A 16,328-nucleotide genomic window follows, 5' to 3' on the forward strand; every position below is an offset into this window, starting at 1 on the left:
CTCATTTTGAGCCGTGCTCTAATCTTCATTGTCATTGCAGATTGCTCAAGGGATGAAAGGGGAGGGCAGGACAGCAGGCAGTGGGTTTTTTCCACTTACTCCCTCTGTCTGCTGTGAACCCTGGGAGGCTCCTGCAGCATGAGCGTCTCTGCTAAGCAGCTAGATGTCTGCCTAGTGTAGGATCTAAGGAGGACCTGGACTGCAACTCAGCCCTTTTCAATAAAACACAACCCTGCATTCCTCCTTTTGAAGTGAGGTCCATGCACCACATCAATAGCCACATCCTGACGTACATTTACGCGTATTTTGAAAACAGAACTATCTTGACTTGATTAAATTTGTTCAGACTGTCCAGAATGAACCCGAATGGAGTGTTCATCTTCAAAGGGAGGAAGTGTTTTAAAGACAAGCGTCTTTTAGGAATATTTTAAGAAAGCACCCTCCCATCTCAGCCACAGGCCCTTCCAGAATAAGGAGAATCTCAGGTGTAAAGGTTCCCTCTGTTCTTCTACTTTTATTGAGGCAGCAGACAAGATGTTAGGACAGCACCCCTGGCTTTTACACTCGTGGCATACACAGATAACACAACTAGAGCTGCAGCGTGCAAAAATCACAGTGAGTGTTCAGAATAAGCTCTCACCACCTCAGAGCACTTAAGCAAAGGTGGTGTTGTTCCAGCCCACGTTGGCAGCACTGATCTCAAAGAAGCTGACATAAATCCTGAAAGAGAAGAGAGGTGCTGTTAGCTGCCGAGAGGAGAGCACTGCAGCTGGCCAGGGTGCTCCTGCAGCAGGACATGGTCCTGCTGCTGCCTGGCCCCAGAGCTCGGCACATCACAGGGCCACACCACCTCTCTGCAAGTTGCACGTTGCCTTCTGCAGTTTCTGGAAGGTAAATTCACGTGTTGTAACCCCAGATGCCTTGTCCACTTGCATCCTGGAGCTGGGAGTGGTTTTCTGCTTCTTGTTTTAAGGCAGTTTTAGGATGCTATATCTAAAGTAAGGTGACACAAAGTCGGTTCTGAGGCAGATTGGTGTACGTTCAGGAGAAGCACTAGAAATGCTTCTATCTAAATCAAAGCTCTTACAAGAGACCTCCCCCTGTACCCCATAAACAGTGGGGAGGTGTTGGCAGATATTACTCAAACTACCAAATGCATCTGTACCTGGGCTTGTGCACGTTGTACCTGAACCTCCATCACTTTTAACTAAGATTAACTTTTAACTAAGATTTTACAGCTTTTGGGCTCTGCAGCTCATCCAATTGCTCCTTTCCTCTTTCTAATTGAAGAGTTGCTCTATTGACTTGGCATTTAGCATCTTCAAGGAATATGTTAACAGGAAAACACCAGAGGACAGGTTTGGGATTAAGAGCTTTGACAATCTGTGCATAGTCACATCAGACAAGTTGCTGTGTGAGCTCACCTGTCAGATGGTATTTTCAGCTGTTTGTTCAGCAGGTCGCAGAGCAATTTGGAGTAGACCTTGTTCTCCTGCTCTCCTATCTTCCCAATGCTGTAAAGAAAGCACATAGCACAGGGGGCTGTGGAGCCGCCGAAGGACATCACCTGATCAGGAGAGATCTGTATTGCTAGATACTGTTGGGGAAAAAAATAAGAAAAGAAAAAAAAAGAGTATTATCTTCCTTTGCCATGTTAGGAAAAGTTTTGAAAATCGCAAAATCCCAGATGCCATTACTTAGGCTTTTGAATTTTTCTTGTATGTACTTCATTGCACTCTCAGATCTCCTGAATGTTTTTCTGCAAGTCACAGAGATGAGAAGGTAAAAAGTACTCCCATAATATACCATTTGGGGATAGAACTGATGGCTGCTTTCCTAGCTAAAACTACTAGCAACACATGAAACTGAAAAGAATGGTCACTGGCAGTTACAGGTATTTTTTTTACCACTTACTACAATGCAAATAGGTTCACTCGTGCGCTTGTGAAGTTACAGTGGAGCACCAATCTTTCCCTGCCTTCTGTCTTCTCCTTGAAGACTTTGTCCTCCAAGCCTTGCTTGTTACACTCAAGGCTTTTGTGTGTTGGTACCCAACTGTACAAGTTTGCATTCTTCTGAGATATTCCCTGCTGTGTTAAGGGCCAGAACAAGGCATCATGACAGCTGGGCTTGGGAGTCTCAGTTCCTAATGATTTCAGGTAAAGATAATTGGGGTGGGGGGCAGATGGACACACTGCACCTCACGTGCAGGACAGCCCCTTCCTCAGCTTGAGCAACTGTCCCTGGCTAGCCGGCACCACCTCTGCTCCTCCTGCAGCCAGGAGTGAAGCCAGGACCTGTAGAAACAAAGGCAGGACTGAAGCAGTGGGTGGTCCAGAGTCTGCTGTGTAGGCAGACCCTGCTGAAGCATTCAGAATGGGGCAGGAGGCACGTCTAGGGAGGAGGGGATCCTAGCAGTGCCCAGTGCCTGACAAATGCCGCAGTCTTGCAGTGAACACTGTAGGTAATTGCAGGCTTTGACCCCAGAGCACCCAGTTCCATACTGGAAGATGGGCTCTGGACGCTCTGCCCAAGTACAGCGTTGGGAGGAGGACCCTGTAGCAGCATTGTCTTTGCTGCCCATGAGATTGGGGTGGAAAGTTCAGGTGCTGAGCACTCGGTGACATGCAAAACAGCCAGAATCTGCTCCAAGCCACCAGGCTCTCCCTGCCTATGCAGGGATGAGTGAATGCTGCCGGGGTTTGCAACTGCATTGCTCCAGCCCCGCGTTCCTGAGAGATTTTGCACCTCACTGGCTCCTGCTGCAGTCTTCCCTGCTGAGGTAAATGTGAACTGACACAGCTGAGGTCTAGACCAACACCCCCCTCGTTAAACAAAATACAGCTTAATCCTGCTTTTGTTCTTGATAGCAGGAAAACTGGAAGAAAGTATCCATGTTAACGTTAACGAGCAGCCTGCAGTTCTCCCTGCTGCTAATGCGTAGTGTCACATCCACACACTGGGGAATCCAGGGATCAGTTCCTTTGGCACCCATTTGGCTTCTGTTCTTACCCACGTTTATTAGTAGCGCATCGTTGGAATTCAGCAGCAATTAACCCCCTCGTAAAAAAAGCAAGCCTGAGTACCAGGAAGCGTCTGGGTAATTAGCCTTGGCTGCCATTTACAGCTTGTTTGGGTGCAAGGTGCATCCAGCCACAGCAGCGCAGGATGAACCAAGGGGATCCTGCTGAGGTACCACTTTTCCAGCCCCGTTCTCCCCAGCTGGACACCCTGTGCTCTAAGCTCGCTGCATGCCGCTTGTAGGTATGCACATGCCTCTAAACACCTATCCCAGAAGCAGGTTACTGTTAAAAAAAACAAGCTGAGATATTAATCACCTTATTTTCACCTTAGATGGTTTGAAAATGTTTATTGAAATGTTATTTCCAATAGACAAAAAACACACAACTGATTAAAAAATCAGTGTTTTTTTTTCAGATGGTACCATTTCCTGCGAGAGGAAAGCTCTGCATTCCTGCCCACCCTAATCCTTTCCTTCTCTCTGATATATCCAGAAGACTCTCTCCCTTTTCTATTGCCTCCTTTGTCACGAAGAGTTTGCCTGTCCTAAAAAAAGACTTTGTTGTTCCCTGTGTATTTCTAAGTAACGTTACATGCCCCTTCCACAGGGCTGCACAAGCCTGTCCCAGCTGCATCCCAGCCCTGCCCTCTAGCTTTATATTCAGAGCTGTTATGCAAGAACTGGCAGAGGACAACCTCTGCTCCCCCAAACAGGAAGCATTTTTTTGATAGATTGATGAAATTTTATTTGAAGAGGGGTAGAGCACATCAGCCTCACAGAAGTAGTCAATTATCTTCCCGCATGGGTTGAAAACAAAAATAATCCTACTCCCATTTTTGGTTTAACCTGTTTTCTGGGGAGATAAGGCTTATACAAGCCTAAAACCTGCTTCTGAAATAACTCCCTTCAGCCAGATACAGCGGAGATTGCTTTCCTACATGTTTAATGAGACCGGCTGGCTGCGCAGCTCTTTCCTGAGAAATGGCCCATTGCACAGGCACACTTGGCTAAATGGAAACCGCGAGCATCCCGACTTACCTGAGCTGGTTTTCCCATTGCCTTTGATAACTGCTGGGTGAGCTCTCCTGTGAAAGACTCGGGAACTTTGTCCTTGCTTATATTCGTGTTAACAATGAATTTAGGCATCTTTGGGTCGCAAGAGGGTTTTCTTTCAGCTCGCCTCGTTCACAGCACGGCTTTGTTCCCAACACACCTGCTAGATTGCTTACCTCACTGAGAAGGAAAGTGTGCCAGGAGCCCTTAAATAGCCAGCAGTGACGTGCCCTGCTGCTCCGGGGGGAGCAGGAGTCCCTTGGCAGAGAAGGGGCCGCCTGTGCTGCTGGCTGCTGTTGCAGGCAGTCCAGGTAAAGTTTCTGCAGCATGTAGATGTAGATGGACACCTCAACTGCGAGTCTGGGGACTCTCTGTGGCATAGACCATAACAGAAAATGTCATGGAGACCTCCCCTGAACTGTGACAAAGTTGTCACAAAGAAGCCTTTAATTCATCCACTGTTCATGTTAATGGATTGGCTCTCCTGCATCAGAAATGCTCTGAAAATAATGAAAATCCTGAAAAAAAATATCCAAAAATACTTTTCAGGGCATGTATCCTGTGTCAAAGCATAAAAATGAACTCAAATGGCAGCTCCATCCACAAGGAGAGGAACTGCTGCTTGCGGTATTGATGAATCTCTTCTTCAGGGATTTGTTGGAAGCAGGTGGTGTGATCCAAAGCACTCAGTCATAAATCACACTACTGTTGTTAGTGGTCACCTGGAAAATCTTATACTGTATTTGTAATGAACTTCACAACCTGTTTTTTCTACTGGTACAACAATCTCTAGTTATTTGCAGCTTACTTATGTAACAAGAAAAACATTTCCAAAACAAACTCTTTCTTTTCTGAAAACATCTGATGTAATTCCCAGAAGCTGATGTACCAGCTCGGAAACCAGATCCTTTGACACCACAAGGGCTCTTGAGAGCGTGCTTTATTTTACAGGAACCATTTCACCTCTTGTACATACACCGAGAACTGTAACTGTTCAGCTGGTCCTTCTCCCTGCCTGGAGTTACCAGGACATTCTCCACTGAGACCCCATCTCCCGAAGGACTGTCCGACAGTACAATTTCAATGTTTTTTTTTCTTTTTTTTTCTTTTTTTTTTTTCTTTTTTCTTTTTCTTTTTCTTTTTTCTTTTTCTTTATCCATAGCTGGAACCTGTTTCCTAAGTTCCTCTGCTAAGTTTTGAATTTGTGTTCCCTAGGGTCACAGCAAACCATGCACCTAGCTTTTCCTCTATCAGCCTGACAGATAATTTAGACTTCTGTTTTATCCCTGTCTCATGACTGATGAACGTTAATTCTTCCTTCCCTCCATTTGCCTCTTTAAATTATTCTGCTTGGTCTTACATACTTCTAAATACCCTTCTCTGAACTATTTGCTGGCAGTATCCTGATTTTGAGGTGCTCAGAACTAGTGAGGTCTCTCTCAGGCAAGCTCAGTAACAAACTCTTTGTTCAGGTATCTGTGGTGTCAGACAGGGCTCCTGGGAGCAAGGGAGAGCAGCTGGAACCCAGGGCTGTGGATCAAGAGTCGAGAGGCAGCCTTTACGTATGGTCTTGGGGTGGATTGGGCCCTTTGGATCATTAACAAAATGTTTTACGACTTCAAAAACTACACTAGGATAAAAGATATATTTATTTAGGAAAAAAAAAAATCTATTTGCATCCAGTAGATCTTAAAGCTGAGTGACAAAATTTCCCGTTAAAATGTTTAGAGATCAGCAAGAAATAAATCTCCAGCATAATGAATTTCATATCTGTATTTAAAAAACAAAGAGAAGACACAGAAGTGCTCGGAGTCTGTTTTTAATGTTTCTTTTTTAGTTCTATTCCAACATTGTTTCCTGTCTTTTCTAAGAGATGCAAATTTCTCCTCCGGACATTCAGAGTTTGGTGCAGAACAACTGTTCCTTAGGAAAGTTATTTTCTGTCACTGAGATTTCTTTTTTTCCAAAATTCAGCTTGTTGAACTCTGCTTTTATTTCCATGATTGACTTTCCCTTGGTCTCAGGAAGGTACAGGTAGATGAAAATTGCTGATAAAACAAGGATTCCCAAAAAGATAAGGAAGCAGAAGGGACCAAGGTTATCCTGCAAGCAAATGAGAGAGACGGGAAGGAAAATAAGAATCTCATTTCTGTTTCTTTGCCCTTAGGTGCAGGTCTGTGTCTTAGTAATGAAAATTCAAAGGTCTGCTCAATACACAAACCAGGGCAAGTATGAAACCAAGAATTTCCACTGGCCATGTCTGATCTGAGTCCAACTGCTGCATCTCTGGGGTACCCTTGAGCAGGCCTGGTGTTCGGACAGAGCTCTAAGCTTGCATGTCTTTGCAATTTATTGCTATTATTTAGCTCCCTGTCAGCTTTTGGAAGGAGATTAGCCTGAAGGGAGGGATCCAGTCAGAGTCACTTACAACAATCAATGGAAAAATCATCCCAAGTACAAACAGCCCCATCCAGTTGATGCAGCCAACAATCAGAAAGGCTGACGGTCTGTATGACTGGCTGAAGATTTCAACCATGATAGATACAGTGGCTCCAGCTGAAAAAGAAAAGCAAAACATGGACAAGGTATTCTTGTTTCCTTAGTTCCACAGCACACCTTGCTCCTGCCAAAGATCCTTATGGTGGCAGTGGTAGGATATGACAGACAGGCAGCAGAGGTGGCCTGCTGCCCGGTGGCTTCTGCTATGAGGCTGAAAGGCCTTCTCCCCACTTACACCTATCTATCTGCCTTTTCCTCCTTATTTTCTCAAATTTTATCATGGGACTGCTCTGTTCTTCCTCTGCCAGCTGTGCTGCCAGCCAACATGATACAAAAATTTCCTCTTGTACTCACATGGTCCGATTCCATAGAAGAAAACAAAGAGGAAGATCAAGATAACACTGAAGTAGTGCAGCCAGAAGAACTGATGCTAAAGGTGAAAAAACAGCGATACCAAGCTGTTAGATACACGACAGAAGAGCAGAACTCTCTATTTTCTGCCACTGACTTGAGTTTTTGTACATGAACCAGGAAGGGGGCTGGTGCTGGGTGAGCAGCCAGAAGGCTGCTGCCTCGTTACCTGCAGTGACAGGGTCATGGTGAGGAGTGCTAGCACCGAGCACATCAGCGTGTATCCTCCCCACAGCAGCACCTTCCTCCCAAATCGCTCTATAAGGGTGCTCTGAAAAAGAGAAAACGTGTCAAATGAAAAAGTTCTTGCCTTTGCCCTGTGCTCTCATAAGCCTTATCTGAATAATTTGGTCAGAAATCTGTGCCATCCAAGAGACTCTTAACTCCTGGCAAATTTTCTTAGCTTCAAAGCTGTATTTATTAGTCTTCCTTTGGCTGTCTTTAGACACTTCCCTTTCTTGCATGCTGGTATATGTCAAATTGTGCATGCACACATATACACATCTAATCCCGACCATCAGCTGATGCAGCTCATCTAGGTTCCCGTTCCCTTGGAGCCGTGCCCCCAGCTCTTTGGATCTGCTTGTCTTCTCACATAGCAGTTACTGGAGGAGTTGTTTGTAACAGAATGAAAAAGTATTTTATCAGAATAAAAATGAGTCTAAAGCCATCCAGTCATGCAAATACTGTGGGAAAATACCTGCCTTTCGTCCTGCATATGGTTTATAGAAGCAGGAAGATTTGTTTTAGGTTGTGCAAATCTTCCCCGAGCCCAGTTATAAGAAAGGAAAAGTACAATTGTTTGACCACATTAAATTTTTCCTTCAAACTCCAGTCTGAAAAGACTTACACACAAGATAGAAGATAAGCATTCGCACAACCCAACGCCCAGGGACACGTATGGGATAAGGTACTCTTCAAACTTGGCTGTATGGAACACTTCGAAAGAATAGAAGTAAATCTGAAAAAAGGCAGAGGAAATTGTGAAAAAAAGACCACCTCCAAAGGTCACGCCCAATGTAAATTTTACTGAGCCTCTCATTCTAAGCTGGTGGAACAAACAGCAGCTCGGAAGGTTTTGCAATGCTGCCTAGAGGCTCTTGTTCTAGGGACAGAGAGCACTCAACTGCATTGATTCCACAGAGCTGCAGGGTGGTCATGACGGTCACCAGGATGTAAAGCTGCCAGCGCAGAGACCGCTCTTTTATGACTTCGAGGACGCGCAGGGTTTTGGTGCTCGTCACTGCAGCCTTCTCCTTCATAATGTCATCAATTTCTGCTTGATGGTCTCCTTCCCCCCAGAGCTTCCTAATGGCTGTTGGGGAGAGAGAGGGGAGGGCATTATGCTACTGGAACAGCTCATCGTGACTGAGTACATGAAATCCTTCAGTCTGCCTCGCCGTTGGTGTGGGTGGTGGTGGTGGTTTTGTTAGCTGCCTCTGTCATCTGGTTGGTGCTAGGCCAGCAGGCGAGTGGAAGAGTTTCGTCTCTCTGGTTGTCACTATAGAATATCTTTCAACTGTTGAGTTGGCTTAATTGTACACAAAGTAAACTTCTAGGTTAGTTTTATTTAGTAATGAATGAACTGCCTGAACCATTTCCTCCAAAAAAATATTACCAGCAAAGTGAGACATACTAGTCATGGTGTTGTATATCTATCTTTCTTTTCTTGACTGATTAACTTAGTGTGAGTGAGCTTCCAGGTTAACACAGATGCATTGCTTTAGGTACCTTAACTGTTTCATTTAGAAGCTAGCACTTTGCTGTACAACTCTGCCCTGCTTTCTTGACTTCTACACTTCTTGGCACTCTAACATGTGAAGTGAAGTGAATGAGGTGGCAAATTAGACACTCTACCTTTCCTGAAGGCTTCCTCATTACCCTTCTGGATCAGGAGGTAAGATGGTGAATCAGGGAAAAATGGGAGAGTAACCAGTTGAACCAATGCTGAAAGTCCACTAGATGCTAACAACCAGGGCCACAAAGCTTCGCTTCCTAAAATCTCCCTGGAAAGTGTATGTGAAACAAAATTATGCTGAAATAATGGAATGAATGTTCAGGAACTTTTTTTCTGAGTGGTGAGGATTGCTCAAATTCCACCTAAGGGTGCAGTGGAGCAAACACCTGAATGGATGATTTGGCAAATTTCACAAACATGGCTATTTTACTTATGTCAATTTTAAAGAATTTCTGTTGGCATCTTGAAATACTTTCTAAAGATCATTAGGATCCAACATGACGTCTAAAGAGCTGATGAGACTGATTTGATCATTGTTTGACAACAGGACCAAAACATCTTGCTAAGACTTTTCATGTAAATATAGTACATTTCTAAGAAGCCCCGTAGTAGAAAGGGAGTAGACGGGAGAAGAAAACAGGAAATTCTTTCTCCTATATTTAAAGCAATGTCTGCCTCAAATTTGATCAAAATTTTTCTTCTGGCATAAGATAAGGCGTGTTCTGGGGAAGATGGAAAGATTTCTCAGACACTGACTAGGTGAGAGCATGGGGATGCAGAAAGATTGCCACTGCTTTTAGTGTACCCAGATAGAAAGATTGGAGAATTTACCTTAGTCCAACGACTTGTCCCGTGAGTTTTCCCAGTGTCAGAAAAACAGCAACTGTGGAGTTCGTAAATCCACGCAGCTTCTTGGGTGAAATCTCTCCTACATACTGAGGATGTATATTGAGAGAAAAACCTTTAAGATGGAAGAGGATAAATGACTATTAAAATGCTGAGGAAAGCTAAACTTTCTGATTCCATCCTCTCTTCCACTGTTTCCACTCACTCTGTTATTTGAATTAAAATTTCTTCCAAAAGGCCTGTTACATTTTCTGGGTACATTAAAATCATTATCCAAGAATGGCAATACCAGTAAAGACAGGGACAGACCCTCCACAGGGTCTTGAGTGCATACCTGTACCAACGCCATAGAGAAAGCGTCCAGCCAGGATCATCTCAAAGGACTTGGCTGTTTTACTGAAGGCCATGAGAAGTGCAGCTACCAGCATGATCAGGTTGGTGAACATCTGACACTTTTTTCTGAAACAAACAAACAAACCCGAAACACGAGAATTTAGGGTGAAATGAGAATCTCTTGTACTCTTTGGACTATTTTTGCTGTGACAAGAAGCATGGTACAACCATTCTTGCTTTTTTTTTGAGGAATGGCTGAAACGATTTTGACTTTGAATAGCAAAAGTGGTTCTTTAAAATTTTGGGATCCTTTGTGTTTGATTTTGTGAATATTTCTTAGCTTAGATTTTAAACAGTCAGAACACTTGGTCAGCATTTCCACAGTCCAAGTGGGAAAGAGATGAAAGAACTGGCCCAGGTTGTCACCAGGGTTTTTAAATGACTGGAACTCCTCGTAAAACATCAGATTGATCCCCAGAAATAATCTGAGTTTATGGCTCCCATTTTCGAATGGCTCGTATTAAAGGCACTATTGGCCAAATGGATGTGGCCAGAGGTGATGGGAGATGGCAGAAAGCATTACTCAGAGGCATGACTCTCTGTGTAAATTGTGGGCTGCTGTGGACATGACCACAATGTCTCAGGCTCAAATCAGTCTTTTGCACTCAGTTGTTTTGCTGTGATGCTTGCTAGATAAGGGTCCTCTTGCACGCATTAAGAACTCAGAGAGGTCCTCTCTTTAGAAGACACTGATTCAGCAATTGTTTATCACGTGCTGAATAACCCATGGGAGAAGAATGTGATTTTGTTTTCAGTCTTGGGAGAGACCCTCGGAGTGTGGGATGAGGCAGTGTCCCACAAGAAATTTCTTGGGGGCACTTACCTGATAGGAAAGAACACAATTGCAGGCAGGCTAAGATGGTTTGTTGAGACCCATATGAGGGGCCTCTGGACCAGTGGGTTGTGGAGCAGATCTTAAGTGGGTCACACCAAGCAGATAAGTTTGCCAATTTCTCTGCAAATGAAATTAGTGGTGTTACACACAGGCACTGAGAACAAACCAGACTGGGGAGGAATCCTTTCTCCAGCCATAGGGAAAGAGAGTTTGGGACTGATGGATGTGCTGGCACAGAAAATCAGGTTAGTCTGCAATCAAGCTGCTTTAAGCAAGAAGAAAAGGTTTACTCGTTCAATTTGATACTCCTCTATACTTCATGTACTCTGATTATTGAGCAAGAAACACTTACTTTCTGTATTTTGTAGTCAGGTAGCCACAGCAGAGGCTCCCCAGGAACCCTCCTATCCCATAAACAGACACAATGAAGGACCACAGCAGCATGATTGTCTCAGGATGGAGGGGAGAGCCATGGCGCTCTATCCAGGTTTCATTAATAAACTTCCTGATGTGCTGAAAAATAAAATGGTGTTTGACTGGATAGTGGGTGGTGTCAGATTCCTTCATATTCTTTGGCTGTTGTACTTCAGTTCTAGCCTTTGGTTCTAATACTGGACTTCTTCTGAGACTATCTTCCTTGGGAAAATAGGTTAGCTGAGATCACATCGCAAAATCTTCAAATTAGTGTCAGTCAGTAAACTCAAAAGACAAAAATTTTGCTTTTAGCATTGTTCCCCCTGTTTTAAAGATTCATATTTGATGAAATTCAGGAATCGTAGGAAGGCTTTGGAAGTGTATTAGCAGAGTGGCTCATCTTTTACAATTAAATCAGAAGAAAAAGTGCTGAGGAAGGAGGACTAAAATCACAAATCAAATTCAGAGAGGTTAATTCAAGATGCCTCTCTCACTTAAGGGCTCTAGCAATGAGACATGTCTTGTATTTACACCTGGAATCAGTCATAGTAGTGAAAGTGTAGAGCTGTGACTTTGATGTCCATGTATTTGGCCATGTTTTGCCAGTAAGTAGCATACAGGAGCAGGGCTCACGTGTAGGGCAGGCCAGACAGACTGAAACACCAGAAAGTATGATATCTCGGGGGAATGACCAGTACAGTTTTAGCTAATATTCTTCCAGTTATGACCTATATTTTAATAGTTTGAACCTAGAATTCTCCACAAGTATCAAAGTAAGAAACTTTTATAACAGAAGCTGAACCTTTAATATATCAAATGTTCTGAGCTCAGGCTCTCCATTTGGGGATTTCAGCCTCAGGAAGACAGCTACTTACCACAGAAGGATAGTTGATGACAGAAATATGGAATCCGTATGGGAAACTACCACCAATTCCCAGCACTAGAATCATTTGAAATAGTCCTTGGAACTGAACCTGCAAAGTGAAAACAAAAAGCTCAATCAATTTCACGTTAATGCACTGCTTTTGTTTCTGCCTGTGTTGTATCTTCTGGTATAATAAAGAACAGATCCTTTTAATACTCACCTCTTTCAGAAAGGCATGGGCTAAAAAGAGAATATAATTATTTGGAATAGCCCCTGTAATTGCACTAACATGAAACTCTTCCTGACTTTGATTTGTGATTCCACTTATTTCTAAATATTTTCCCTTTTTCTACATATTTAACCTGAAAGTAGATGCTTGTGTATTGAAGGGTTGGGTGTCTGAGGCTTGGGAGATACTTTCTGTCTATAATTGCCTTGGTCAAGAATTAGGGACTGAGATAGGCTGGCTGCTTTGATGAATGAAATAATTTACCTGTAAATAAGGAAAAGCATAACACGTAACTACTTAGACCTTTCTGAGGTAGGTGATACTACTGGGCTTCTGTCTAGCTTCCAAGCGCCTGCAAATCTTGGTGGAGTTATCCTCCAACAGCTTAGGCTGTACCTCGCAGACCGAACCTAGGCCAACTGTTATTTTAGCCCCATCAGGAGCTGTGCAGGGTCCCTGAGTTATTGTTGCCCTTCCTTTTTTTTATTCAGCACATCACAGACCAAGACAGTGGCACCATCTCTGCATAGAGGACACTGTGCTCTGTTCTGTTTTCACGTCAGACACGAGCTTCAGGAGCTCACAGTGTTTTGGAGATCAGTGCATGGATGATGAGAAGCTGGTAGAAAATACAATCAGACAGGAACAAAGTAAAGCACATGTGACTAATGCTGGATTGGAAGGCATGTAGAAGAACTTCCCTTTTTCTGGTTCTTAGGTCCATCTTTCAAGGCCTTGTTACTTAATTGGCCCACAGCTGGATTTCCCAGGTTATCAATGACAAGAACCAAGAAGCTAATGGACCAGAAGATTCTAAATTTCCTTCAAAGTGCTGTCTCAGATTCAATGGATTTGCTAATCGGCAAGTTATCTCACCTCCCTCCTCCTATTTATTTTTTGTAATAGGCTTAGAAATTGACAATTTTGGTACTTACAAAGGCAAGCAAAATAGCTTCTTGATGGCAGTTGAAAATTAGAGTGAGAAATGCTTTTTATCATTTCTTCCCTGTTTCAGACTATGGTAGCTCTTGATGGATGATAGTAATTGGGTGGATGAAATGAGGAGGCTCATTTCTTTTAAAGCTTGTCATGTATTTCATAGCCTTTTGGAGAACGGTTAATCCATTCATTACTTTAGAAATAGCCACAGAAAATAATAAGAGTACCTACTAGTTAGTATTATTTTCACTAATTCAGAAGGCAAAGTACAATAGCATTGTCAGTGGTGGAACTGTAAAGACTTCTGCTAGTTTTTATTTTATCCTTTGGCAAGGAAAAGACCTTTTCATGGCCCCAAGCCCCATTCCTCTTGGTGATGTTTAAACACACAAGAGAAGGATGGCCTCTCTCCCAAAACAGCTCACAATCTTTAAGCAATCTAGATATTTAGTATTAAGTTAATTTTGTTCTTTAAAAGTCCAGAACATGAGAAAAAGTGACCAGCTACTCACCAGGTCAGAGAAGAAGGTAGCCATCTCCTATGAAAGAGCTGATTCCTGTTGCTTACTGACTAGTACCTGCCAAAAGAAGCAAAAGCTCACATTATGCAATTAGCAACGTCAGTGAACTAGTCCCATGTTACTGAAGTTAAAGTTTACTTGAAAGGTTTTTGAGTTAATTACACATATTTCAGCTGTTGTACAAAGTTTAGAATTGCTGGATTAAATATTTCAACCAATGGTTACGTCTAGTCCAAGTAACCAAGATGGTCTCCCGTTCAAGGAACCCATACATTTTGTGAATTCCATCTTGTGCTAGATGTAACCATTGGCTGAAATATTTATTATATCAGGAGCAGAGACGTAGATTTTAATCAGAATTTCAATAGCTTTAACTTGCTTATTTTTCAGTATAAGCTGAGAAATGGAGAGGCAATGTTACTGGGAATTTTAGATGTGGCTCTGACAGTGAAATATAGGACTTTGGCATATAGTGGGAAAGAGCTTAACACTTCTACAGCGGCACAGCAGGCCTGAGCAGCTCAATATTTAGGAGCAGCTGATTTTCCTTTGCTGGGAGAGGAAGATTCAACATCAGTCTTGTAGTTGGAGTGCTGTCTCTTACTTCAGATAGAACATCTGCAGGCTTTAATTTGATTTATTTAATGGTTAAGAGGGTTTTGCATGTATTAAATTGGTAAATGGCTCAGATATCATTTACCCTTTACACTTCAGTTAAAGAAGATGAAGAAATCAAAAAAGGCTTGTTGGATGCAAGTAGTCATAATAGAAAATACATCACCGGCAAAGAATATTCACAAATTCTCTGGTTAATGCCTGAAATGTAGCTCGTAGTGCCACCTGGACATTCATCCCATCTCTGCGTGGTCCTCATAAAGAAGTTGACTTTGTTTTTGTTGTGAGCTGAGAGTTCACGTGTTTTTTTTTTTTGTTTTGTTTTGTTTTGTTTTGTTTTTTGTTTTTTTTTTTTTTTTTTTTTTTTTTTTATTCCAGATTGGCTTCTCCAGCAGAGAAGCCCATGTTAGAAAACAAATGAGATCATCCCTTTGATGCTAAGAATTAATTTCTTTTTCCATAAAGTCATGTAAAGTTGAAACAACATACAGTGCATCTACCAAGGGACAGACAGGCCATGCTAAATCTAGTACCAGCCTTGTTTAGATGGCACAGGGGGAAGACACAAGCAGGCAATGGTAGGTAGCTGCCAGCCTGGGACGTTCCTTCTCAAACACTGCTGTTACACTAGTTTTCTTATGTTCTCTTTCCCCTACTTCTACTTATTTTGCATTATACATACTGTGACTTTTTGTCTTTACTTTTGTACTTTAATTTCAGGATTCCCACTTTGGGCAGGTTAATAGTTTTCCTCCTGTAATGCACTTCTGCATTTACGTTGGTTAGGTACTGTACTGCTTTGGTGCTCGTACAGCTTATGCTGTGCTGACACCCCCTTCATTACGTGTGCAGTTTCATAATTACTGCTAACTAGGTTCTTACAGATATCCTTTTGTCATATTGTGATTGGAACAGTAGATCATCAGGCCATTTAGTTATTTATCTTGCAACCTTCTGGTCATTCGAGAAAGATGTATGCAAAGCTACCCTAAGCCTTCCTTAATATAGTCCAACTAACCGAATTGTGTGTTTGTGTGTGTGTGTGTCTATCTAATAGCAGTTCTCTGATCCAGTTTTAAAGTGTTTATATCCACCTCAGTTACATGCAGTATTTGAGACGTGCCTTACCTATCAGCTGGTGTCTCTGAAAGAAGTGTGTGTCGTGCTCCTCAAGCTTCTCAGCAGTGACCTCTGTGCCTGCCACCTTCCAGAGCGCAGACAGTGCTCTGACTTTCTGGATGGGCCTCACACAGTTCTCTGAAGTATCACTGATATGCCATAGGTCCTTCTCAGATGACTCTGGGATACTGTTAGAAGGCTTTTGACAACTTTTATTCTTGCTGACACAAAAACATGAAAGAAGGCCTAGATTGCTAAGACTGAAATGAGTGAGCAGGGGTGCCAATGTAACTAGCCATTATGTTGTGTGCAATCAAGTATTGCAGATACTCCAGCTCTGTGCATTTGAACCATACATTTTTGCTTTTTCATCCCTCCACCAGGCTGTTACCGGAATACAGTTCTTGCTCCACTGAGCACAGACGAATGTTGACCTGTGCTCCAAACAGCTGTTCCACTTCGTTGTCACATTAATGTTCCATAGGGCATCTGCTCGCTTCCTGCTGCGGAGCTGATGGAGAAGGCTTTCCTAACAGCCTCTAATGAATAACTGAGATCAGAGAAGTGGCTCACCAGAGAGTCACTCCAGCAATGCTACACGGTGCCACTCTGCTTATATGTCCAAAGAAGTCAGGTATTGTGGTAAGGGAATGAAGGATTTTCTTCAGAATGAATGGTTAGGAAAAGAGAATTCTGTTTTGCAAAAGTTGAGGTTTCCTTCCTACAAGGAAAGATTTCCTTTCTATATTGTACGTCATCTCCAGATGATTGGTAGTTTTTGATTGTATTGTTACATATATAGAACACTGCAAAAATCTGGGGGCTTTTC

The 16,328-nt window shown here is 42.8% G+C and overlaps 2 protein-coding genes across 3 annotated transcripts; both read right to left on the reverse strand.

Annotated features, from left to right (window-relative positions):
- Positions 1 to 488: 488 nt before the first annotated feature.
- Positions 489 to 4,758, reverse strand: LOC101796948 (macrophage migration inhibitory factor-like). Its single transcript, XM_005023529.6, has 3 exons — positions 4,061 to 4,758; positions 1,425 to 1,597; positions 489 to 720 (listed from the first exon to the last, which is right to left on the reverse strand). The coding sequence occupies exons 1-3, from the start codon at positions 4,166 to 4,168 to the stop codon at positions 654 to 656; spliced, it is 348 nt and encodes a 115-aa protein (XP_005023586.1). The 5' UTR covers positions 4,169 to 4,758; the 3' UTR covers positions 489 to 653.
- Positions 4,759 to 5,878: 1,120 nt separating this feature from the next.
- Positions 5,879 to 13,892, reverse strand: LOC101804037 (solute carrier family 2, facilitated glucose transporter member 11). 2 transcript variants are annotated; one of them, XM_005023576.6, is made up of 12 exons: positions 13,757 to 13,892; positions 12,087 to 12,185; positions 11,150 to 11,310; positions 9,904 to 10,028; positions 9,555 to 9,684; positions 8,843 to 8,991; positions 8,113 to 8,300; positions 7,836 to 7,946; positions 7,155 to 7,256; positions 6,929 to 7,004; positions 6,504 to 6,631; positions 5,879 to 6,178 (listed from the first exon to the last, which is right to left on the reverse strand). In XM_005023576.6, the coding sequence occupies exons 1-12, from the start codon at positions 13,778 to 13,780 to the stop codon at positions 5,972 to 5,974; spliced, it is 1,500 nt and encodes a 499-aa protein (XP_005023633.1). In that variant the 5' UTR covers positions 13,781 to 13,892; the 3' UTR covers positions 5,879 to 5,971. The 2 variants fall into 2 exon arrangements, with proteins under 2 accessions (XP_005023633.1, XP_038043094.1); XM_038187166.2 differs by lacking the exons at positions 12,087 to 12,185; positions 13,757 to 13,892 and adding an exon at positions 10,786 to 10,917 and having other exon boundaries at positions 11,150 to 11,290.
- Between the last annotated feature and the right edge of the window lie 2,436 nt (positions 13,893 to 16,328).

This window comes from Anas platyrhynchos, chromosome 16, assembly GCF_047663525.1.
Source record: "Anas platyrhynchos isolate ZD024472 breed Pekin duck chromosome 16, IASCAAS_PekinDuck_T2T, whole genome shotgun sequence".
NCBI lineage: Eukaryota > Metazoa > Chordata > Aves > Anseriformes > Anatidae > Anas > Anas platyrhynchos.